The sequence below is a fragment of the Phoxinus phoxinus genome (genome assembly GCF_949152265.1).
Source record: "Phoxinus phoxinus genome assembly, chromosome: 19".
Classification (NCBI taxonomy): Eukaryota; Metazoa; Chordata; class Actinopteri; order Cypriniformes; family Leuciscidae; genus Phoxinus; species Phoxinus phoxinus.
In genome coordinates, this window is record NC_136894.1 from 4,268,186 (window position 1) to 4,292,931 (window position 24,746).

Genomic DNA, 24,746 nt, shown 5'->3' on the forward strand with positions numbered 1-24,746 from the left:
ACGTTTTATGTGCAACAAATATGCAAATTAATATGTAGATTAGGGCAGACCAAACAGCAATATGATAGGATTATAGAATAGCCTCAAACAGACAAATTGTTTAATTTGTTGATTCGTCTGAAAGGATATACTAAACAAAACAATATCTGGATATGTAATTGTATCTTCGATGAGAGTAGCCAGTTGTGTTCCAAACAAATGTAAGGAATCAGAGATTTCTACTGGTGAGAGGTAGATTTACATAGATCAACGGCCGTCTTATTTCTGCACTGTGAGCGACTTAGCCTATCAAATAATAATCAATTTCCCTTTCCATTTGTCTGTAAACATACCATAAATACCTCTATTAAGTTTTTTTGTTCTTCTGAAACTGGTTGAACGGGTTGGGGAGTAACTGCCGTCTGCTGTGCTCCTTGGCCAATGGCACTAGATCCTCCCTGCAGTGCGTAACAGCGCAATTTAGGATTTAACCAAGTCTTTGCTGCGGGGCTTAAAGCAGTCTTCAAGAGAGACGCCTGACGCTTGCACACACAATGTTAGTGTAGACTCTGTGGACCCCTATAGAGTTAGACTGCCTTTTTACGTTGTCTTATCCGAACTATGACTGGAGTATTCGACAGAAGGATTCCGAGTATTAAACCTGCAGATTTCCAAAACGCTTTTCAGCTCTCCACGATGCATCATCCATCTCAGGAATCTCCAACCCTACCGGAGTCGACAGCCACGGATTCTGGCTATTACAGCCCTGCTGGAGGAGTTCATCATGGCTATTGTTCACCGAACTCGGGCACTTATGGGAAACCTCTTAATGCCTATCAGTACCAATACCACGGAGTCAATGGATCTTCTGGAAATTACCCTGCAAAATCCTACCCTGATTACGGCTCATACTCCACAGCATATCACCAATATGCCGGAACATATAATAGGGTGCAGTCACAACCGAGCCCGCAAGGTCAGTTAGCTTACTATATTATATTTAAGCATATTATTATTGTTGTTATTATGCATAGTAATAATTTGCATGGTCGGCCATTATTATTGAAGAGTTGTTTCAGTTTTGTAACCAAGTTGGACGAAACATGATTGCATTTAACTTTATTTAATGCTATGTGTTTAATATGGTGGGGAAAACCTGCATGCAATATGAAGATAGATTACGCGTAAAATGCGTAAATATTTTCTGACAAATTATTCTGCTTGACTTTATGCGAGTAGCAATTTTAAAGCACTACCACACTTGACATAAATCACGGCAATAATGACCAAGAATCAAGAGAGTGTGTTTCTGTCCCCGTGCATTTATCCAATTTCTGTTCACCCGTCAGAAAAAGAAACAGCCGAGCCCGAAGTGAGGATGGTCAACGGAAAACCCAAGAAAGTCCGGAAGCCCCGCACGATCTACTCCAGTTTTCAGCTCGCTGCTCTTCAGAGAAGGTTTCAGAACACCCAATACCTCGCGCTGCCAGAGAGAGCCGAGCTCGCGGCGTCGCTGGGACTCACGCAGACACAGGTTCGACGATATTTTAACATGTTTTTTATTGTATTTGTATTGCAATGTCTTTTTATGTAATTCTCAAATAGGTAGGCCTTATTTTTTTATAGCCTATTAGCAAAATAAAACTATTAAAATGAGCTTGTTGCAGCAAGCGCGTTAGCATAGACATTCAATTTTGTTCATAGGTTGTACAAATTGTTAACGATATAACAATATGTATATATATGTATAGGCTAATAGCCTATATATATATATATATATATATATATATATATATATATATATATATATATATATATATATATACATATATACATATATATATATATCCTATATATATTTAGATATATATGTTATATATACTACTACTATTATTATTATTATTGCTTTATTTATTATTGCTTTATTTATATATATGCTTTATTTATTTGTCCCCAGAAACTCAAAAAAAAGTTTTTGTTTTTGCTTCCTCAGGTGAAAATTTGGTTCCAGAACAAAAGATCAAAACTAAAGAAGATCATGAAAAACGGCGAGCTGCCCCCAGAACACAGTCCCAGCTCCAGCGACCCGATGGCGTGTAACTCCCCGCAGTCTCCCGCGGTCTGGGACTCACAGGGTCCTCAGAGACCTCACCATCAGCCGCAGAATATTAACACAGCGGCATCCACGTTTCTGGAAAGCGCCAGCGCGTCCTGGTATTCCGCCGCCGGGGCGATGAATTCTCACCTTCAGGCTCCTGGCACGTTACAGCACTCGTTGGCACTCGGAGCAGGAACGTTGTACTGAAATTTGTTTATTATTTTGTTGTATATTGGACTGGTGTTAACAATTTTTTTTGAGGAATATGCAATGTATCGATATGGCAGTCCTAGAAGAACGTGTATAATGTGTAAATTGTGTGCATGTAATTTATTGCATTTGGAAGAATATTAAATGTTTTAAATGGACAATGGACCCAAACACTCTGAATGGTGCCTTGAATTTTGACCTCAACGCGTGCATCCGACGATGTGCCAAATCATTAAGGACAACCCCGAATAAATGTGTGTTTTTCTTTAATTATCAAACATTTTGTCTTCTTTAAGGTAAATCAAAACAGATTAACGCACCGAGCACTTTGCTTTAGAGCCCGTCTTAGGATGTTACTTTTCTGTGATTGGTAAAGGGACTTTAACTTTGCAAGCCTGAAAATAAAATTCGAGTGGAAATTATAGAGAAAACCATAATATTGTTTTAACATTTTGGGATCATGTGTTCTGTGATGAGTCACTGTTTAATGGCGAATACATGGAAAACATTTCTATACAGTAATTAAAAAGAAAAGAAAAAAAGGATTTGCCTCGGTATTGGTCCTCAGCTAGCCTGATACAATTAAATTAATATTCATTATTATTATTAATATTCCAAACAAGTTTTAGATCGTTTTTTTTTACGTTAGTGGGACTGAATATTTGATCTACATTCTGATTAAACCCACCCATGACGAACGAAAAAAAAATGGTTGTAGGTCTGGCAAACAGTTTGCTCTGCCTTGCTGTCTTTGTGTTCCTTACAATTAGTAGGCTACCTTTGACTTGTAGTGAGGAGGCGAAGGAACGGCGCAGAGATCTGAGGCAGTCCGCATGCCTGTGGGGGCAAACCGGCTCCAGCGACCACAACCCAGCCCTGACAGATCCTCCTCCTGGAAAAATGCTGAACATCTCATTAAAACCAGTGCTAACATTTCTACAGCTGACTGCCACGGACAAATCGTGAAAAAATGCCACCAGGGCATGGTGGAGATTTCCTTGTTGACTATGAAATTATTGTAGGCCTAAAACCTAAGTATAAAAAAATCGGCCCAGCGCAGTTTCATGTTATTTGTCCACAGGAAAATATTTTCCTCGATGGTCGCAATGTTCAAAATAAACATCACGGTTCATCCTTTAAAAATATGACTTGAGACTGATGTTTTCACACACATAAAATAGCTAATGAGTTGTTTAATGGTTGGGTCAGATATGGACAAACCCAACTGTTGATTTAAATATCTTAATTATTTTTTGGAATTACAAATTTAAACCTAACGGTTGGGTTTGTCCAACCCACATTTGGGTTAAAATATCCCGGTGTTTTTCAGTGCATGACACCCAAGAATTGGTATTTGCCATGTTTTGAACACTGAAATGTTGGTTAACAATAGCTATAGGCTACTAGGCTATATTTAATTAGGCATACTGTGCTTATTTTTTCTTTCCTTTTTTTACCTAAACAACAAATCAAAGTGACACATATCTACCCAATAGAAACCTATGACATGAGAAAATTGTAGTACGTATTCATATGCATTTTTTATACCCCCACACGCACACACTCCACACACGCGCTCGCGTATACGCTTCACGCTCCAAACATACACGCCATATCAACTCTTTGCCTCGCTAACTATTTCACGTACACAAATACGCTACATCCCATGCCATTATATCGAGAGCCTTGTTAAATTCCAACTCAACATTTTCCACTCAACGAATTCATTGCAAACCGTGTATAAATAATGACAGTTAGCTTTACTGGACACCCTCAACTGTAACACTCAACAATAATTATACTTCCACCAGGATTAGCTCCATTATCATAATCTGGACATTTACAATTATCTATAATTTGCAAAGATGCGCCTGGTTCTTGATTGCAGACGGTTTTTTCCCTAGCTCACCATCTCTAAACAGTGACAGTAATAACGGCTAATTTTGCAGGCAATATATAAGAGGTGTCGGGGTGTGCAAACACTTCCACACCTGGATTTGCTTACTCAACACAAGCGGTACACAGGACCGTCCGCTTTCACAACGATATCTTTATTGAAACATTGAAACCAGAGATTTTGGTCTATGCAAGACAATAAACTTAGCTACCGAAGGTAAGTGTTGTTCCATTAGCCTAGCATGTTGTTTTGTTGTTGGCTAATCGGTGTGCCGCTGATGGGTGGGTGTTGTTATGAACTGCAGTTCGGCATGTTGGGGAAGGCAGGCTATTTTACAGGAAAACGTGTGACATACGAACGCTGGGATCTATAGTAAACTGGTCATAATTTGAATTGGTGTTTTATCCCTCTCTTTTTCATTTGGGCACATACTCGGAATTATTAGCTTCTTTGTCTTTGGTTAATTCTCATTTAATATTGAGGATGTCGTGATCCGCAGCTATAAGATCGTGTCTGTCGCTAGCCTATTTCAGTCTGTCAGGGGGCCTATATATGTTTAGGGGCCTTAACTCTCACAAACACATTTTATTTGTAATATTATGCGGAATAATTTATGATTCCTCCAAAGATGATTTAGCTATAGAATTTTAGAGTTGAGGCAAACTCTGAATCAACATGCACCAATGCTAAATTTCTAGGCCTAGCCTATATATTGTAAAAATTGTTGACAATTTCTATTGTAAAATTATTGACAACTAGACCCTAATTAATTAGCCTACTTCAATGAACTCATTGTTTCTGCCTTCAATTTAACAGCCTACATTGTTAGCTAACTGCGTGATTTGTACATTTCTGAAACATTGGACATCACCTCTGATAACAGATCACTCTAAATTGTAATGTACACATGCATTTTCTGTAAAGCTGCTATAAAACCATGTGTATTGTCAAAAGCGCTATACAAATAAATGAGAATCGAATAGAGTTGCAAATGTTAGCTATATTTTTGAAGACCTTACTGTGAGCAGATTACTAAAAAAAAAATGACAAACGTGTTTTTGACGGTTCCTATTTCAAGATATACCTTATGTTCTTATAGGCAGAGCAAACATTTAAATGAACCATCCCAATCCGTTGATGAGGAAACCTTTTTAGAAAATCAAGCCCCATTCTCTGCGGCTGGGGCATCCACGATTTGACAGCTGCAGGGGCTTCTCGTCTCCCTATTCAACATTGTAATTTTAGATAATATCCAAAGTGTTCACTCTCCTCAGCAATTTGTACATGAATAACCGAATAATTTCATCTTTTGTTTCGTCTTTGCCACTTCAAATCCAAATAAAGATGCCTTTTAGTATTAAAAGTGGTAGAAAATTACAGGTAATTATCTTTGACGGTAAAAACGCTGTAATCAGCGGGCTACATCAAAAATTACCCTAATTATGTCTGCATTTATGAGAATGGAAAAAAACCCTCTCTTGGATAAAACCCATAAATTGTCCCAAATATCTCCTTCATATTGAACGAGACTGCAGCTGGATGCTTTGTTCAGGATCGATCCTGTGGCGAAAGGCATTCAGCGTCTCGCAGATCAAGGCAGAGAGAAAGGGGGAAAACATTTTGTCAATACCTTAATAATTGAGCTAGAGAATGACAAGATGGACAAGATGCAGCTCTATTCTGTGGGAAAAACACTTTGAGAAACCACCATCTCGGGTAAGCCATTTTGTTATTCCTTAATATCTTTCCAGCATTAGAAAAATGCCTTAATGTGGAGGGTGATTATTTTCAATTGACTGTGTAAGTTGATTATAGGTCATATTTATATATATTTTTTTATAAAGAAATGTTTTCAAATTCAGATTATTCTAATAATCAATTTAATAATTGATATTTTAAAAGCCAGTCTTTCATAATATCTCCTAAAAAAAAGAAAAAAGGCACGACACGTTACTTGAAGTCATGGTTTACTCCATTTATGACAAAACATAAAAAGTTTTTAACAACTAAAATCGGACAATATATTTACAATCAAGTTGCTTTCGTTTGCATGATCAAAAACATAAACGCAGGAGGATTGAGTTCGTTTTCAAATGCGACTCAAGCGAGTGACAAAACGTTTCGCTTCCTGTTGGTGATGATTGTGTTTGATAACAGCCAAACGTGAGAACAGATTTTTAATCAATCCGTTTAATTTGCTACTGACATTTAGTTCCATTGTCGAGCTTCGCCACACCACGTCTTCATCCTTCAAAAGAAATCGTCCCCTTAATAGACTAGAATAGGTCTCTATTAGGGATGTTAAACCGTGAACTGGGCGAAGACAAGAAGTCAACGTCAAGGCCTCTGGCCTAAAACAGGGCTAGTTGTCTATCTCTGCATGGCGTCCTGATGAGGCGAAGAGTACCAGTGTGAGTAACCGGCCATGTAGCTGTTAGCAGACATGTTTACTCCTTTAGAGGAGGCTGAGACGTCCCAGATAGGAGGAATGGCTGGAGAGCGCGGGGACAGGGCGATGGAGCCGGGCAAAGGGTCCATCTCGTGAGGGTTACCGCCTTGTTTCAACAACTTCTTGAACTTGGACCTTTTGTTTTGAAACCATATCTTTACCTGAAAAGAAAGACAAATAATATAAAAAAGGGTTATATCCTATATTTAAAGTGAAGTAGGTGTCTAATTTAGTTAACATGAGATTTTTCTTCCATGATACTTCCTAAACATTTACTATAAATCCACGTTTATTCATTACAAAAAACCGTTTTAATACTCAACCAAAATGAAAAGCATAAATCACTATTAAATTCAATTGAGTCCACATTCCACCTTAGATGCAGCCTAATACCCAACCAAAATGAAAAGCAAAATTCACTATTAAATGTAAATGAGTCCTCACCTGGGTCTGTGTGAGCCCGAGAGAGGCAGCCAGTTCCGCGCGCTCTGGTAACGCCAGGTATTGAGTCTGCTGGAACCGGTGATTTAATGCCTGGAGCTGCAAACTGGAATAAATCGTCCTTGGTTTTCTGATCTTTTTGCCTTTTCCGTTGAAACGTATTTCTCCATTTTCAATCACTGTTGTTTTCTGCTGTTCTGAAAAGGGGGGATATTGTGGAATGATTCCCGCACATAAACATTTATAAGAATTTTAAATGTGATTTTTTTTTTTACAAACACAGTTGTAACGTTCTCTCAAGCATTATATAGCATAATTACTTTGTCATATTTAGGAAATAGCTTGAAGTGACATGTCGAGACTGAGACAATTAGATGCTAATTATAATTTGTAATGGTGGGTAGAATCACTGGCGGAACGCAATAAATCATTTTGAGAACACCGTTATTGCCGACATGCGACGGGCAAAACTGGGCGAGAACAAAGGGGAACGGGTACGGTGTCTTAGATGAGAACTGTGAATGTAATATTTTATCGACATACGGCTTTCCTCGTATAGTTCAACAATGAAAACAGAGCTGGATCTTTTACGCATGTAAATACGCTTACCTGTGGCGTCTAACCTGGTCTGTGCTCCGCTGGCGTTACTGTAGGACGGCAGGTACGGACTGTGGTGGGGATGGCTTACATAGGAGTAAGGTAGCGACCTGTTATAAGAGTTTGAGCCGGAGTACGGAGAGCTGTCGTGCTGATGATGATGATGATGAGACCCGGAATGGAGACAGTGGAGCGGATAATGGCTGGCGGCCATTGACGGGGAGCTCTGTTGTGAGTGCGATTGCTGTCCAAACTCCATGAAAGCAGATTTTGACGAGTCTTGAGCCTCCAGACCGTCAGCCATCGTAGTCATGGTCATCATCAAATTTTCTGCCTTAAGAGCACTTACCCCCTATCTCTGAAGTCCAAATGAGTCCTTTCGTTGTGTTCGTTTCTTTCTCTCCTTGGTTAGGGGATATTGCGTTATTACCTCCACAATTTATCCTTTTTTGTCCTGTAATTCTCACGCGGTATGGTGGAAGGTGGGCTTGAGTAAAGGCAGAGATTTTAAGGTGGATTCTGGTAAATTTGAGTCCTTGCTTCCAGACTTGATGCAGCCACTACAAGTAAAATGGTTTGTCTCCAAAGGGCAGCGCCTTCCGATTGGTCATTCAACCTAACGTCATCAGTTCTCTGCTTTAGCTGAGACTTCACAGTGAGTTAACCTACCTTAACAGCTCCCACCGTAGCCATAACCATGTGGAGAATAATAATGCTGGGATATCCCTCAGATATTCACAAAATTCCCACTCAGATACGACTCCAGAGACAATGTCGCGCGCTGCAATCGAAGTAATTAATCGCGTGGTTCGTCACCACAGCTCGAGGTGCCAAATATCGCTTAGCCTACAAACCGCAAGAACACCATACACATCGAATCTGTTTTTTAGGATATAGCGAATATATTGCCATATGTACGACCAAAAAATTTATATGGACGTTGATGTCTCAATGCATTTACAAAACAGCAGAAACCACAACTGTAAAATAATAACATAGGCTAAATAACACAATTAAGAAGATTTATAGTAGCCAATAAAATTAAAATGATAAGCCATGCATATTAAGTGAAAATATGCGGTGTCAAAAGAATAGCCTATAAAAGCAATAGTTGTAACTTGTAAGCCTCTTCAGAGAGGATTCACGTGAACTATAAACACGCCAGATATGGTCTGGTTTAATTAAGCCCCAGTCACTGAAAGGCCCGGGTTAGTGACAGCCTTTCCTCGTATAATCACGAGCCAGTCACAGTTGAAAATATATGCAAATTACGAGTGCAGTTTGTGGTTTGGCAAATCGCGATCGCATTATAAACCACGATGTAAATATACCCTACAACTGCAAGGCTTTCTTCATTCTCATTTCACTCAATTTTTATTTTATAGACAACGAGTTTCCTCATGATATGGCATACATTTACTTGAAATGGTAATGAAAAAGCAATTACGGTCGCAATCAGTTATATCCAAATCCTCTTTGATTATCCGTTACACTGTATTCAGACTGGCGCTATAAAATTAAGAACAATTCGTCTGTAATGATTATGGACCTTGTTTATTTTGGGAGGTGGATTAAAAGTGGATATAGCATAAATTATCCGCTAATTATACACCAGTGTCGCCTCAATTATCCTCTTATCAAAAATGGTAGCCCTAAATGCAGCATTTAGTTTCAATTTTCTCCCTTTCTGTAACAAGAACTGCGTACCTTGCTATTATTACCAGGGATGTTATTTACTTTGCCGGATTTAAGAGTGCACAAGCGGCGTAGATAACCATTTTCCATGGTGGACTGAACTTGGGAGAGACAGAAAGGCATCTGGTCGCTCTGAACGCTTGTGGATTTCTTCTTATAGCCAAGATATCAAACATTTCGAGTTCAAATGAATTGTGCATGCAGGTAAGAGCAAACCTGGAGAATTTGTTGGGAATTGAGAACATTGAGAAACCTCAATGTGTGAATGTTTTTGTTTCTTTTGAATTTTATGTCATAATTTGCTTACACGCAATTGTCAAATGAGTTAACATTAGTGATCAGGAATTTGATTGATTATTGCTGCTGCATGATCAGTTTAAAAATGTTTGTCGAGCAAGTGAGAGTGAAACCAGATACATAGCCATGGCGTGGTACAAACATCTTCCAATTATGCTTTCTTGCTGGCATTTTAAGTGCTTAATTGATCGAGAATTCATGGTTTGGTACCTTTAAAATGACTTCCTTTTATAAAACCTGCGTTGACACTTTTGACAGTTACGGACATAAATCTAGAATGGTTATATTTCCAGGGACTGATAAAATCATTTGATACAAGTTGACAAAATTCTACAACAGCCACAGGTCGCGTATTTCAACTATTAAATTAAAACTCAATAGCCTCTATTTACAAGCTGTTGAATGATCGTAAATGGTGCAGTGTTTCTACATAAATTGTATTTCAATATCTAAAAATATATATTTTTAAATAATAATAATAATTGTGCAGAATAGAAAATTTAGGAGATAACCGTTTTAGAAAAAGTAAAAATAAATTACATTTTGTTGAACAAAATAATAGGCTAGGCCTATATAATTTATATTTGTATTAGGCCCATAATGGAGTCTACTTTCACCAAAACCAAACTCTTTAGTAGCGATCACTTACAAAAACAAATCTTTATTTCAATTTATTTAAATAAAAATGTGTTAACTGTTGTATTTTTTTATTTTTTTTTAATTACTGAGAATATTAAAGCAAAAGCATGCATCTAAACCCATATGCAACATATTACAAATCTGTCAAAAATCAAAAGAAACAGAGGGGTCTGTGTGGACATGCCTGCGCTCGAGTGCATCCATGCAGCCCTATCTGAGCTTTAACTAAACTACTTTGAAATGGATTCGCCTTCATTCCGAAGAGCGCACGACCTTCTTGTCACTGGTCCGAACAGACATGTTGACCGGCTCGGATTGTAGAACGTTTCCAGTCCAGCAGAGGCGGCTGGTCGTGCTCTCTCTGCCGAACACACACTCAGACACACACACACACACACACACACACACACACACGCAGGCGTCGACGGATCTCCGTGGCTGTTGAGCAGAGGAAGTGGCGAGGCAAAGCGAACGCAGATGATAGCACGCGCAGCTGTCGGTATTCTGCGCGAGATCACTAGAAATCAGGAGAGGAGAACAAATATCACCAGACCCCTCCCTGCCATTTAGGTCACATATTAAAGCACGCATTTTATTCCAGGACTGGTTCACTAAATATTTAACTGTACAAATAAAGTTAGCAAGGCTGAAGACAAAAAGGACAGAGACCCTTACTGAAAAATGGTTGAGGTATCGGCTTCATATTAAATATGCAATAATTCGATTCAAACATAGACTAAAGGTCAAACATTTCAAATAGGCTATTAAAAAATAGTCACTTGCTCATTATTAATGTTTAAAATGTTATATGATAAAAAATTACCACAAAGCAAGAATAGATTAGGCTAGTTACTAGCCATTCTTGCTAAAAGCTCCAGCTGTGGGTTGATGAATGTAGCTTAACTTCACACTAACAGTGGTCACGGTTTGGTGACCATGCTTAAAAAGCATAATTGTCCTTTTTTATAGCATGAGCAAATTAAAACGAGAGAGGCCTATAATGTCACATAGCATTAGCTTTGTGTCTCTGTGCATTTGACGTTTTATCCCAATGTACAACAAAGAAGTTTATTTATCTCTAGGAAATAAGAACATAAGGCTGTGTAGTACACAAACCTGAAAGGATACTTCAAGGTTCAAGGCAAAATTGCAGCCAACAGAGGTTGCCTCTTATGAACATTAATTTTCAGTTCATCTAAATGAACGAGGCTCTGCTGAAAAATCTTTTATCTTTTGAGAATGTTGTACAATTGAGAACAGTGGGATTTTTCGGGGTTCTTTTTCGACTTAATAGAAGACATTATTAGCTCTGACAGCACACGGCTCAGGTCTGGGGGAGAGGATTTTCTAGAGAGATGACAGACAGGAAGGCCAGCAATCACAGGCTTTTTTATCCGAATGTACTGTTCGATGCCGTTTATCCCTGATGATAGAAAATTGCTCTGTTGCCAGGACGCGGCTGCTGAAATAGAGGGCAAGAGCAACATTTCCATTTTCCAGTTTGAAAGCCATTGAAATGAATTAGTAAAATGAAAAAAGAAAAGAAAAAAATCCCGCGGTAAACAAAGAGGGGCAAACAAAGATACACTTTATTTCCTTGCGCCGAGCCCCCTTTCATTTTGTAAAATTTCGTTAGCTGCTTTTCTGAGGCTTTGAATTCATAACTGAATTCAAAATAATGGCTCCTGATGTGCACCAGAGATAATTACACATTTTCAATAGATTCTAAATGTAAAGCAAAGTGCAATTTGTTCCTGTTTGCATATCACTGCAACATTTGTTCACATATCACTGTTTACAATATGCATTTTGAAGGTCAATTGAAATATTTGCACATTCATTAAATTCGTACAATAATCAAATAAATCCCACTGCGAAATTAATCATTTTGACAAGTGGCTTGTCATTCGCCTCGTATTGATAATATTTATTAACGTGTAATCCACAAAGTCTCGGGGAGGAGTTTGTCAGAATATTACTTGTTATGACAGTTTGAAAACACACCCAACGAATAGTGGGTTTACGTGTCATGACAGACACATGCTTTATTGTTATTTGGGTGTGCAGTGGCCGACCACAACATTCGGTAGCAAACAACCACGCGGAAAAAAGATGCTCGAATAACCAACGCTCCTTGTCCAGATATTTCACAGGTGAAAAAAAAGCCAAGTTTACAAGACAACCATATAATCATAATTTTGATAAGCAACAGCACAAGTTGTCATTGCTCCCCGAAACGGGGAAAGTCGTAAATATTAACAGCAGGAGATCAGTCATTTTCACGCGTGACAGTTGCTTGTAAATGTTAAACTGATAACTGTACGACAAACAACGAAATAAGAATGATAGCCTAATAGAGAGAATAGCCTACTAATAAAAAATAACATGTTATAGCCTATGTTTATTATACTAATATCGAAATGCAAATAGCTGTCGTTAACAATTGCATTTACAAAATAATTTCAAAATGCATGTTATAAATCAACGCTATAGAAATAAAAATGGACTGCGTAACCAATGATTTATCAGAACATCATTCACTTTGTTCACTGATTTCTCTTTGATCTCTGAAAGCGGGTGAAATCAATGGCTATATTAATATTTACGTGAAACGGAGAACCCGCGGCCTTGGAAGGATGGTATTTTGCATATGAATCTTTGCATGTGCAGGTGGTTTACCCCGACGATGTCTGCTTGTATTAAAGTAAAACATTTTACCCATGCAGTTACATGTGCATTACCTTGAATGCCTGTCCGCTTTGTCTGAACATAGCTCATGTCCTGCAGTACATTTGCCTGCGCTATTTATCCACCCATAGTCATTATTTATAATCATTGCTATTAGCTGGCTCTGATAGATTTTGATCTTTGATTGAAGCTGGTCCACCTAATCTGATTGGAGGGACCATGGTTACGGTTTCTTTGTGTGTTAATCATGTATCCATACAACACAACATAGCAATTGTATTTACTTAATTGTGTGCTGATATTTTGATTTTTCTTTTTGGAAATACAGCTGAGATTTGCAGTGACAACAATAAAAAAAAAAAAAAAAATGATATTCTAAAAAGCTAATATTAATTACAAGTCGAAATGTATTAAAATAATGCTGTAGCTCATGGATTTTTGTGCTGGTATTTGGTGGGATGATGTTGCGTGTGATTTAAGTAGTTTCCCTGATCTGAATTTCCTGAGGTCAGGTGAGGAAGTGGCACAAACAATGAAGCACGGACAATAATTGTTTGCCTGAAACTCAAGAACAGTGAGTTTGATGAGGCGTAAAAACAGCCGAGAGAAAAAAAAGTCACACCTGGAGAACCGCCTTGTGCCACATTCATTCAATCTCCTGCCACGGTTCACATGAAAACCAGTCTGCAGGAGTTGCGCGCCTTTCTCAAGCTCCTGTTCAGGGCTAAATAGAGCCACAATACAAAGACTGCCTGAAACTACAAACTTCCACATTCTAGCTGATGAAGAACATTTGAAATTCACTCACAAAAGGTTCTGCGGGAGATATAAAGACTGCAGAGTTACACCAATGAAGCTGTGAAGCCATGAATGGCTGGTCGCCAAAAATTAATGCTTAAAAACACAAGCTGTTTAATTTAGCCATATTAGTAAAGGTGGTAAATTACTGAAATATTTGCAGAGAATTAAACTCCAAGTATGAAATAGCAAGTCTCTTTTCCATGAAGTCAAAAGTGAGGATTTATGTATTCTATTACGCATATTCAAGTGTATAAAAACATTAGTCTCAGTATTTGTCTATGTTTTTGCATAGTAATGATGAATTAATGGCTGTAAGGTTAATGGAAGACACATCTCTTCCATTTATTTCAGATTAAATGCATTGGAGGCACTAAAGGTGATGCATTATTTTTGTGTAGATTGAAAAAAAAATATTTTTTAGAATAAATAAACAAATCTCATCTAATAGATGACAAGGTCTTTAAGATTTTTTCACAAGCATGCCAGTAAACTATATCTTGGCCTTTTGTGCAGTAACATTAACCACGCAAGTGTAAAAACACAGGCAGAATCAAACAAAAACAAACAAGTGTGTAAATTCAATCTGAATTTATTCATAAGATCATTTGAACTAATGTGGTTAAGCTCATACAAGCTGGTTAATGCGGTGCAAAACAAATCCCCTTCAGCATTTATTTTCATAAACTTTAACAACCATTTCAGCTGAAGGGTTTTAGGCTTTTCCCATTTTATCAAAACACACGCCGGCAATCACAGTGATAACTGCTCTTGGAAATGCATTAAACCATAGAGCTCATTCAATCAATGTAAGGAGAGGGTGTTCAAAAGAGTGCTGAAAATACAGTCAAATAAATCTACAGCATGATCGTACAAAACATAGAGGCAAAAGTAAAGAAGCTTTCCGCACACTATACATGTGAGCTGGCACAGAAATAACAGATGCGCAGGTATGTGCTGAAAATCATCTCCATATAGAGCAGCAAAAGATGAAGGACAGTGGGAGCGTTGTTCGTGTTTGGATCCGGATCAGAATGGATCTGATCACACCACACTTGGACATGTGGCGGTTTGAATGGCATGGCAGGGGTGGTGAGCTGTCAATCTTAAGCTCTCGTGCTCGCCCTCAACCGCTTTCCTTCTTTTCCAAAAGCCAGCAGACCAGCGTAGGAAGAAGGCGAGCGTTTGTGGAGTCCCAAACCCTCTCGACTATTCAAGCAAAACCAGCATCGTTTGATGCGTCACAGCTGGCCTTCAATAAACATTTCTTTCTGAGTAAAAAAAAAACGTAGCTTTAAATATTTAAAATAACGGAGGATTTGGTAACCATGATTGCATTGTACACAAGCCGCTCTTTTGGTTTGGTTTCAGCGGCATCTCCTCACTGCGTAATCAGGTGGGTGTGCAAACGCTCTTCCTAAATAACAATGGAAACCTGGATGAAACATTGTTATTGTTTTGTTTGACACGTCCGCTTTAGAATTCTATTGACTGAATATGAAGGACCTCATCCTCCTCATCCTCATCCTCTCCTCTCGGTTTCTACAGCTGCAGTGAGTGAGATATGACCAGAGAATTGGCCTCTGGGAGAGCAGCAAGCCATCCTGGTGCTATTAGGCTCGTGGCTAATAATAGGTGTTTCAGTCCGGGGGAAGATCAATCAGGGGGAATCATGGGGAATGTTCTGAGGAGCGCTTTTACACATCTGTCCAGATGGATGAAATTACACTTGTCTGTTTTTAGTTGCATTACTCCCAAATTGGCTGTCTACTTTTTTCTCTCTTTCTCTCACTCTCCCCTCATTCATGTGTCAGTGGTCTACTAAAAGGATTCAGCGCTAAACTCCCTGTCATTTTGGTCTTTCCTCGCTCGCTCGGCCCTCTCTGCTCAGTCACCTTATTTACGTTCTTGCATTCAATAAGCTGGACGTCAAAAACAATGTAGAATATGCACACACACAAAAAATGGACAAATTAGAAAAAAATCCTGACATGTTAGTATAGTGCTTTTTTTTTTACTTTCGGATAATTTGTGGTAAATTTTATCACATTTATGTCATGAACAATAAAAAGGTCAATGAAAGCGGATACCTGATGCATTTGCTTAAAATCATATTCAACAATAAAAAAAAAAATTGCAATAAAAAAAGAAATTACATCATATAAAAACTACAAAGTGGGTTCCTTAAGCCTGAAACCAAATAAATAAAAACTATATTATGTTTTGACTTAAATCTGAAAATAAGCAGTCGAGGATAAAACAAAACAAAAACGTTATAAAGTAAAATGGATAAATAGTATATATATAGTATATAATATAGTCCCCCTGTAGTTGATAATTATATCCCTTAAAACTCATCTTTGATCACCAAAATTACATATTTAAACGTTTTTTCCTTGAAAAAAATACATTCATGCCTCAAAATAGCTTGAATGTAACTCTCTACACGCTTGCCTCATCTAGTATACACGGTCCTATTAATATGCAAAGTAGCCCCGCCTCCACTCACTCACAGCAGCTCAGAGATCCACTCGTTGACCATGCACATTGACCTGATCGGTTACAAGGTAGGTTGTGACGTCAGAAACACCAGCGACTTTAAACCATGACTGTCTTTGGTTCACTGCAGTTTTATTAATGATTTAGTTTTGGTTTTGAATTTGCACATGGTTTGTCTTAAAGCATATTTAAAACACCATGTAAACAACATCAAACGCTTGATTTTTTACCACTGTAAGATTTCTCGTTTTCTAAGATAGTTCACTAATCATACCAAAAGGTAAAGTTTTTTTAAGTTATGAGGTAAAAATGGAAAAATATTTAATATTTCTAGTTCACTAATCACACCTTTATATAAATTGTCAAATTTTTGGTTTTAAAAAAGAAAAATTGGCCAAATATTTGATATTTCTAGTCCAATAATTGCTCCATTATACAAAAGGTAGTAACACTTTATTTTACAGTATCCTTGTTACACATTACAATAGGAACAACTATAAATTTAGCATAATTACATTCAACTAACATTAAACCAAAACCTAATCCTAACCCTAAGTACATGTAGTTAATTAGCTTAATGTTACGCATTAATTACACTGAAGCAAGGACACCTTAAAATAAAGTGTAACCCAAAAGTTCAAATTTCCTTTATGCAGACAATATAATATGCAATTACAAATGTTGTATTAAAGAAGACATTTCCCCTGGTGTTCTCAGTCATTTGGACCCCCACTGTTTTTCTCATCAGCTCTGCTATCTCTATCATTTAAAACATATAATTACACCCATTTGCATTGTGCAGCTGCACTCACAAATCCCCAACTTTCCCATCCAAAACAATGATATTTGCAATACTTCAGTAAATCGTCAGAAAAGTAAAACCGCCGTAGCCAGTTACTCGCGCGAGTACAGATACTCTAAAAGCAATGCTTTTGGACCCCTATCCCCATGAAACAGAGATTGCGAGCGAAAGGACACATGAGAAGGTGTGAAACCGAGGCATTGAAATCCTGACCTGCAGTAACCCTTGAATAGGTGAGTGCAGTTGAGGAGGTAACCACATGCTGGACGGCCCGCTTGCAATGCAGCACCGGCAGTTATCCAGCACAATGTGTCAGTCAGAGAGTGGGGCATAGAGACTGAGAGGGGTCATTTACAGACTACCAAACAGCTGTATGCATCTGCGCTTCTCAACCACGACGGCTGACAGCTCCAAATTTTTGATACTTGAAAGTGGCTGTCTGGCGAGTTGTATTGAATTAGCCTTTTTCAGATTACGCCCTCCTGAGTTCTTAAACGGACCGTTGTCACTTCGATCAAAACTCCCGAGACTGATTTGCTTGCGGCGTGAATTTGTACAAGCATCTCCGCCGTAGTCACAATGGCCTCGCGCACACAATACGGGGAAATTACCTCTCGAGAAAGACACAGCGGGATACTTTTTATCAGAGAAAATGAATACTGTACGTCATTGTTGATTCTGAGCCTGCAGAGAACCTGATTTGAGATGTTCTCCTATTTTTGATTGGCCAACATTGAGAGATATTTCAAGCACTGAGCAAGCTTGTCTGAGAAGAAAGACGCATGCTCGATGACCAGAGGAAGAAAATCAAGGCTCCCCAATGTGTTACTCCTGGCAACGGGGGGAAATTAGCATTGACATATAAGCGAGGCCACGGAAAGGCCTCTGGGTATTTTACGGCTTGAAAAGTGACAATCAAAGTAGATGTAAAGACATCCTCCCTGTTCTATTTATATTGAAATCAGCTGCTTTTATATTTCCAGAAGGAAGAGCGGCGAACTTATAATGTATGTATTTTGTTCATTTCACCGTCGTGCCTGTGATGCCGGTGCTCTCATGTTTGCCCCCCGCTGCGGTAAACAGAATGTGACTCTCATAGCGGATGCATTTCAGGCCACTCACAACACGCTAGTGAGGCTGACATGGCCTCCCTCATTTTCCACCACAAAATTCAGCTCTCGCGATTGCCAACACATAATGATAGCATCTTCCAGAGTCACTGAGGTGTCCCACTGACGCACCAATATTCTCTCTGTCATATTGCAGGAAATTCAGCGCCGACTACCCAGGAGCTCCTGCCGTCTACATGCATCAGAAGTTGTTTTGTTAATCGAAATAAAGGGCGGATTGCGTGATCCAAGGCACGGAGCGGCTCACCGTTTCCTCACATTACAAGACGGCCTTACCAGAGAGGAGGAATATGCATGAATACATTAAAAGGTAACGAGGAAGCTGTCAGGAGAGGGTCGTTCAGGGCAGAGCTTGGCGTTGGAGAGCTTTCAGAGCATTACGTGATGGACTTGTCATCTCTGCACGAGAAGCAAAGAGGGGTGGAGTTCAACGGCGTGGACAACAGCATCTCACTGCTCAATCTTGTGTATTTTCACTGCTGAATTAAACAATATGAAACATGAATTCTGTCTTTTCCTCAAGTATGAATGAAAACACTGACTTTGTGAATAAGCTTAAAGAGATAGGTCACCCAAAAAGGTCAATTTTGTCAATACTCACCCTCAAGTTGTTCCTAACCTGTACGAGTTTCTTCTGCAGAACACAAAAGAAGATATTTTGAAGAAAGTTTGGTAACCGGACAGTTGACGGAAGCCATTGATCTCCAGAGTAGGAAAAAATACTATGGAAGTCAATGCGTGCCATCAACTGTCTGGTTACCAACACTCTTCAAAATATCTTCATACAGGTTTGGAACAACATGAGGGTGATTAAACAAAATTAAAAATTTTAGGTGAACTGTCCCTTTAAAGACAGACAAAGACGGACCCAAGGATAAATTATCATTTTCAATCATTTTTAGAATGTTCACACCTCTTGATCAAGGCAGCGTGGAATCGCATAATGGAATGTCATGGCAACAACACCTGGCAACAGTTTATCCAAGTCCTCCTCATGCCCCTCCCCCCAAAACCGAGAGCGCTGGAACATTATTTCTGTGAGACAGAAAGCCCTATGAACAAATAATGGGTGAGCGCCAGTTTAAATAAAGTATGGTTTATGACTTGTGGTCAGGACCGTCTCTCTTTTTTAAAAAGTGTGCTGTGTAAAAACAGCTGCCAACATTTTTTTCTCCATACGGTTATAATACAAAGTCGTCCCCCCCCCCCCCCCCCCTCCTCACAGTGAGAGATTCAGTCAATAAAAGAACCGGCAGTAGACCAGTAGTCTGCAGCCACAGGAGAATGGAACAAACCGCACACGCCAAAACAAACTGGTGCTCCTTTCGCGATTTTTCAGTTCGGGCATTTTAAATAAAACATTTACAGTCCTTCTGCGCAGGGTTTTGCGACTTACCCTGTTTTGCTTTCGAACATCAACAAAAAGACTAGAGGGATTAATTTCCTTCACCTACAAAATAAAAAGCTATACGTATCCCGTTGGATTTCTGAAATATATTTGAGGCCGGGTCCAGGTGTTTTGGTCTAATTCACAAACAATCAGGCTGTTGGGGATCGGACCAATTACCCAAATGAATTGCACAATACCGAGAAACAGACACAGCAATTTTCTACTTCCATTTCTATGTGCCACTGCAATTATAGATCATCAGAAACTGTCATTAAGTAACACTAGGCTTGTATTAAGACCATACAGACTGTCTTGCAACTACAAAAAGAAGGCGTCCATTAACACGGTTTGCTTAGTAATAGTCACTGGCCTTTAAACGATGATGACGACAACGAGAAAAAGCAACACTGGATTTTTTTGTATGCATCAAAACCAGCTATCAAACACTTGGAGCTGGTGATTATTGGGCTGGTCAAAATTACAGTCAAACAAATGCTCAATGTATGGAAACGGCTACAGTCACACAGTTGTACATATTAAGCCATTGCAGCTCCGAGAAAGTGAGAACTGTGCTAATTCATTTTAAAGTGAGACACACTAATAAGTAAGGTTTCATAAATCATATTTTAGACCCTATTGGGAATTGAGTTTTATGGATATCTTTTAAGTCTGGTGAGCAACACAGCAAAGCACTTAAGAAGAATTCATTTTTCCAGCACTCAAATGTCTCCACTGAGTTATGCAGCCATTCCCAATTCCCAAGTCCTCATGCTGAATTAAAACCGATTTAGGTGGGAGAATTAAAGCGGGAGCTAAAAAGGAGCTGAGGTGCATTATACACCAGCTCGTAAAGTTGAGAAAAGTCATTCATTTTAATACACACCAATCAAGCTGTTGAGTGACTTACTGTATGTGACGTTTTTACCGTGATGACATCTCTCTGCGCAAACAGACAACCTGGAGTGCGACTATGCACATTAACTCAGCAGACAGACGGCGCAGTTTACTTTAGCACCACTAAAACTGCAACAAAAAAAGACATGTACATAACTGCTCATATTTAAGATGACTTAAATCAAGGTTATCCATCAAAAACTGACAGGTGAGTTAAGGCAGAATGTACACAGCTAAACAGGAGCTATTCTGAGACAATGCAGATGCCAAGACACAATGAACACAAGGCGTTCTTCCCACATACAGAAGTTACTACAAAACTGCATCTGAAACAAATAACAATATACAGGGCTCAACAATAAAATGTATTAGTTTGATTTTTTTTTTTTTGCTAACCATTCAATTAACGTTAACAACTAGACCTCGCCATATAGTGAGGAAACAGCCAAATATATATATATATATATATATATATATATATATATATATATATATATATATATATATATATATATATATAAATTACATTCATTCTCATATATTTAGAATTTTATATTTTCATTTATAAACATGCTAAATTATAAAGAAATACATATATTTAATGTTTATTTAAGCAAAAGTATTATTATTATTTTGTATTATACATTGTTCACACACTTTTCACACCGGTTTTAATCCAATTTTAAGTTATCTTTAAAAGATAAAAGACTTTATATATAGAAAGACTGTGCACTCATATTACTATATTACCATAAATGGGAGAAAGTGCAACGTGCAATATGGTGGAATAAGCCCCGCCTTCTCAATAAAAGATCCAATCGCCAATTAGAAAAGTCAACGCATCATTGCTGCCTTTGTGATGTTCTTTGGACTGCACATGTGCATTGGCTGCTCCAGCCTAAAAAAAAAGTGTCTTTTTTCATGATGTGACCGTTTAGAAACTAAATTTATGAGACAACTGTTGTCAGATTTCATTGGTGACTTCAAATATAAAATTTATTCGTAAGCTTGCTGAACAGGTTTGAAGAATTTTAAGTTTCAAAGGCAAGGCAAGACAAGGCAAGACAAGGCAAGGCAAGGCAAGGCAAGCCAAGCCAATGCAAGTTTATTTATATAGCACATTTCATACACAATGGTAACTCAAAGTGCTTTACATAGAAGAAATTAAAATAATCAAAAGAAATAAGAATAATTAAAACAGATTAGAATAAAAAATAAAATAAAATAGTACAAACAGTCAGACGAACAGTGGCACAGTGCACATTCATTAAATGCAAAGCTAAACAGAAGTGTTTTGAGTCTGGATGTGAATGTGGCTACAGTAGGAGCACACCTGATCTCTTCTGGAAGCTGGTTCCAGCTGCGGCTGGCATAATAGCTAAAAGCGGACTCGCCGTTTCAAGCAAAGGCGTTTCAAAGATGGTCGCCGAGTGAAATGACTTGCCTTAAAGGGACTCTGTTCAAGCCTAGTTCATTTTACTTAGTAGGCGATCAGAATTCGAAACCATACAAATCACACACAACCAAATGTTTAGGTTTACAAAGCATAAAAATTATTTAAAAAAGACATAAAAACATATAGTACTAAGTGCAGTGGCGTAGGTTTGATTTTGAAATTGGTGGGGACATCAATATATAAATATATTTTAAGTTTTGATCGAAATTATTGCTAGGGATATATCAGTGTCACTGGATATTGGTAGGGACACGTCCCTAGCGTCCCTACTAAATTCTACGCCCTGCCTAAGTGACAGTTCCATCAACTCTCCCGAAATTCTCGCTCCATGAATTGGGACTCAATTTGATGTATTACATTAAGCCTGGAAACTGGAAACTGTTCAGTGACAAATTGTTTAAAGACTTCTCAGCGGTTCTGTGTTTATCTGGCTGGGTCTTAAGTGGTCTTATGAAAATAACAGTAGTGGCCGGTCTGAGCCACATATGTACCATCAGGTAAGTCTGGCATCAGTCTTGCAATGCATCTGATCCCTGGTGAAAGTTCCTGATGAAGTGCTTAAAGAGGTAGATGGCGAGAGTGCATTAATATTGCTTCTTTGACCTTGGTTTAAGCTCAGCTGTTAGGCTGTGAAAGACGATAAACTCCCTAAAGAGGGGCTGACTGTGCATGTCAGATAGAGGACCGTCAGGGTTAAAGTCTGTCTTCAGACAGCGAGAGGAGGCTGTAACGGAGCCGGGCCAAAGGCTGCAGGAGCCAGGAGCTCCTGCCAGGACTGTGTGGTAGAAAGCCGTTAATGAGCATTGTAAAGCTCTTAAACATAATGATCTGGACTTCTCTCCCTGTGCTAATGTCTATCACATGCCCAAACCCGACCGGCACTGCAGCACATGTCCAGGATGAGACTGGAGGATGGAAACAGTGCTTGTATTAAAGGGTTAGTTTACCCAAAAATGAAAACATTGTCATTAATTACTCACCCTCATGTTGTCCAAACCCGTAAGACTTTCGTTCATGTTCGAAACACAAATGAAGACATTTTAATGAAATCTGAGAGCTTTCTCTCTCCATTGACAGCTACGCAACTACCACTGACGCTTCGAAAAGTTCATGAAGAGATTGTAAAACTAATCCATATGAATTGAACAGTTTAGTCTGCTTATTTATTCTGGTTATTTTAAATTCGAAAACTGAATGATATTATTTTGAATGAATGCATAATTCATGATTTTTGTAAAAAAAAAAATATAGATATATATAATTTACCTTGAAAATGTATAAAAATATTTGAAAACATTGAAGATATTAAGATCTCACATGTATTCAAGGTAAGTCAAATATGTTTCTTTCCTTTTATATTACTTACTTATATCACACCGCATTAAATTTAAACAGTTTTTGAAAATAGTGTAAATTATTTTATTTATTTGTTTTTTTATTAAACCATCATTAATACAAAGAGCACATTTCTAAGAACATGGCACGTTCCTTTTCTATCATGGACACTCTTATTTGTCATTGACTGATTAATCAATTTTGTGTAAACTCACATACTTCAAAAAATAAATATGCAAGTTATAGGAAAAAAATATGGCGTGGTGAGCTTCTTTTGTCCCTCTAATGCATAATCCACAGCATTAAAGCAATGCGAAATTGGGATTTATTGGCTCTCAGCTGAAAATCAAACAACCTGACACTTGCATAAGCATCTAAAATAGCCTAATAAATTATCACACATTAGCGAGAGCTCCCAGTACAGCGCGTTTCCTGTTAGAGGAAGGCCCAATGGCAAACACTAAGGGACAAACACCACTCTGTCCTCTTGATTATATCAAATAAATACTTACAACACATGATGGAGGAGGAAAACTCTTTTGTGTGAACACTTTTGGCCATGAATCAGAGCGCTGACATTTTAAGGCCCCACTGTTGGTTCTGCCGCTGACTTGCTTTCACACAGTTTGTTGCGGAGGCTCAACACGTGTTCGTGACAAGCGGCACTAGAAGAGCACTAATAAATATCTCACGCTTTATTCCTGCTTTGAGGTACACCAATTAACCGTGTGCTGCACGCTCTCCACGATGACATACGTCCCGAGGAGAGCCAAAAAAAACACGGCTGCGGGAACACAAGAAGGGAGGTGGAGAGTGTACTGGTTTTTAAGCGCACTGCATCTGCATTAAGGTCTGAGTTGAATCTCCCACAGGGGTGTTCATTGAAAACCTTGGCCTGAGGCACGAGAGAGAGGGTCTGCTTCACTACATCACGCTGAAGGACACTAGACAGAGCACCTGTGGCGGGAAACTTATCTCACATGTGCAGCCCTGGCAGGGCATCCGTCAACAGGACCAGAGCAGCGTTGAGTTGATCCATTAACATTAACAATTGGCCCCTGCCGTGTAGTGAGGAAACAGGCAATAAGTTAGCATGGAGGCTCTGGTTCTGAGGTGGCCTTCACAGGGCATCTTAATCAAACCCTTAGACCCCAAACATACTCTGTGCAAAAATGCGGTAACACTTTACTTCAATAGTCCACTTTAGACACTCTACTAACTATAAGTAACTGCAACTACATGTCAACTAGCAGTCAGTTAGTAGAGTATTAGTAGACTGTCTACTTAATATCTGATAACTCGTTATTTTGATGCTCCCCAACAGACATTATACTGACTAGAATAATGTCAACTTATTCTACTAACCCTAACCTAACAGTTTACTAATACTCTATTGAGAGTTTGTTGACATGTAGCTGCAAATTAATGAAAGTTAGTTGACATATAGTTGCA

At 38.5% G+C, this 24,746-nt stretch overlaps 2 protein-coding genes across 2 annotated transcripts; one reads left to right on the top strand and one right to left on the bottom strand.

Moving 5' to 3' along the window:
• Positions 1-483: 483 nt before the first annotated feature.
• On the top strand, positions 484-3,425 carry dlx5a (distal-less homeobox 5a). Its single transcript, XM_079590938.1, has 3 exons — positions 484-955; positions 1,329-1,513; positions 1,973-3,425. The coding sequence occupies exons 1-3, from the start codon at positions 601-603 to the stop codon at positions 2,282-2,284; spliced, it is 852 nt and encodes a 283-aa protein (XP_079447064.1). The 5' UTR covers positions 484-600; the 3' UTR covers positions 2,285-3,425.
• A 2,711-nt stretch (positions 3,426-6,136) lies between these two features.
• dlx6a (distal-less homeobox 6a) lies at positions 6,137-8,546 on the bottom strand. Its single transcript, XM_079590859.1, has 3 exons — positions 7,684-8,546; positions 7,078-7,271; positions 6,137-6,794 (listed from the first exon to the last, which is right to left on the bottom strand). Exons 1-3 carry the CDS (start codon positions 7,991-7,993, stop codon positions 6,555-6,557), a joined length of 744 nt encoding a protein of 247 aa, XP_079446985.1. The 5' UTR covers positions 7,994-8,546; the 3' UTR covers positions 6,137-6,554.
• Positions 8,547-24,746: the final 16,200 nt, after the last annotated feature.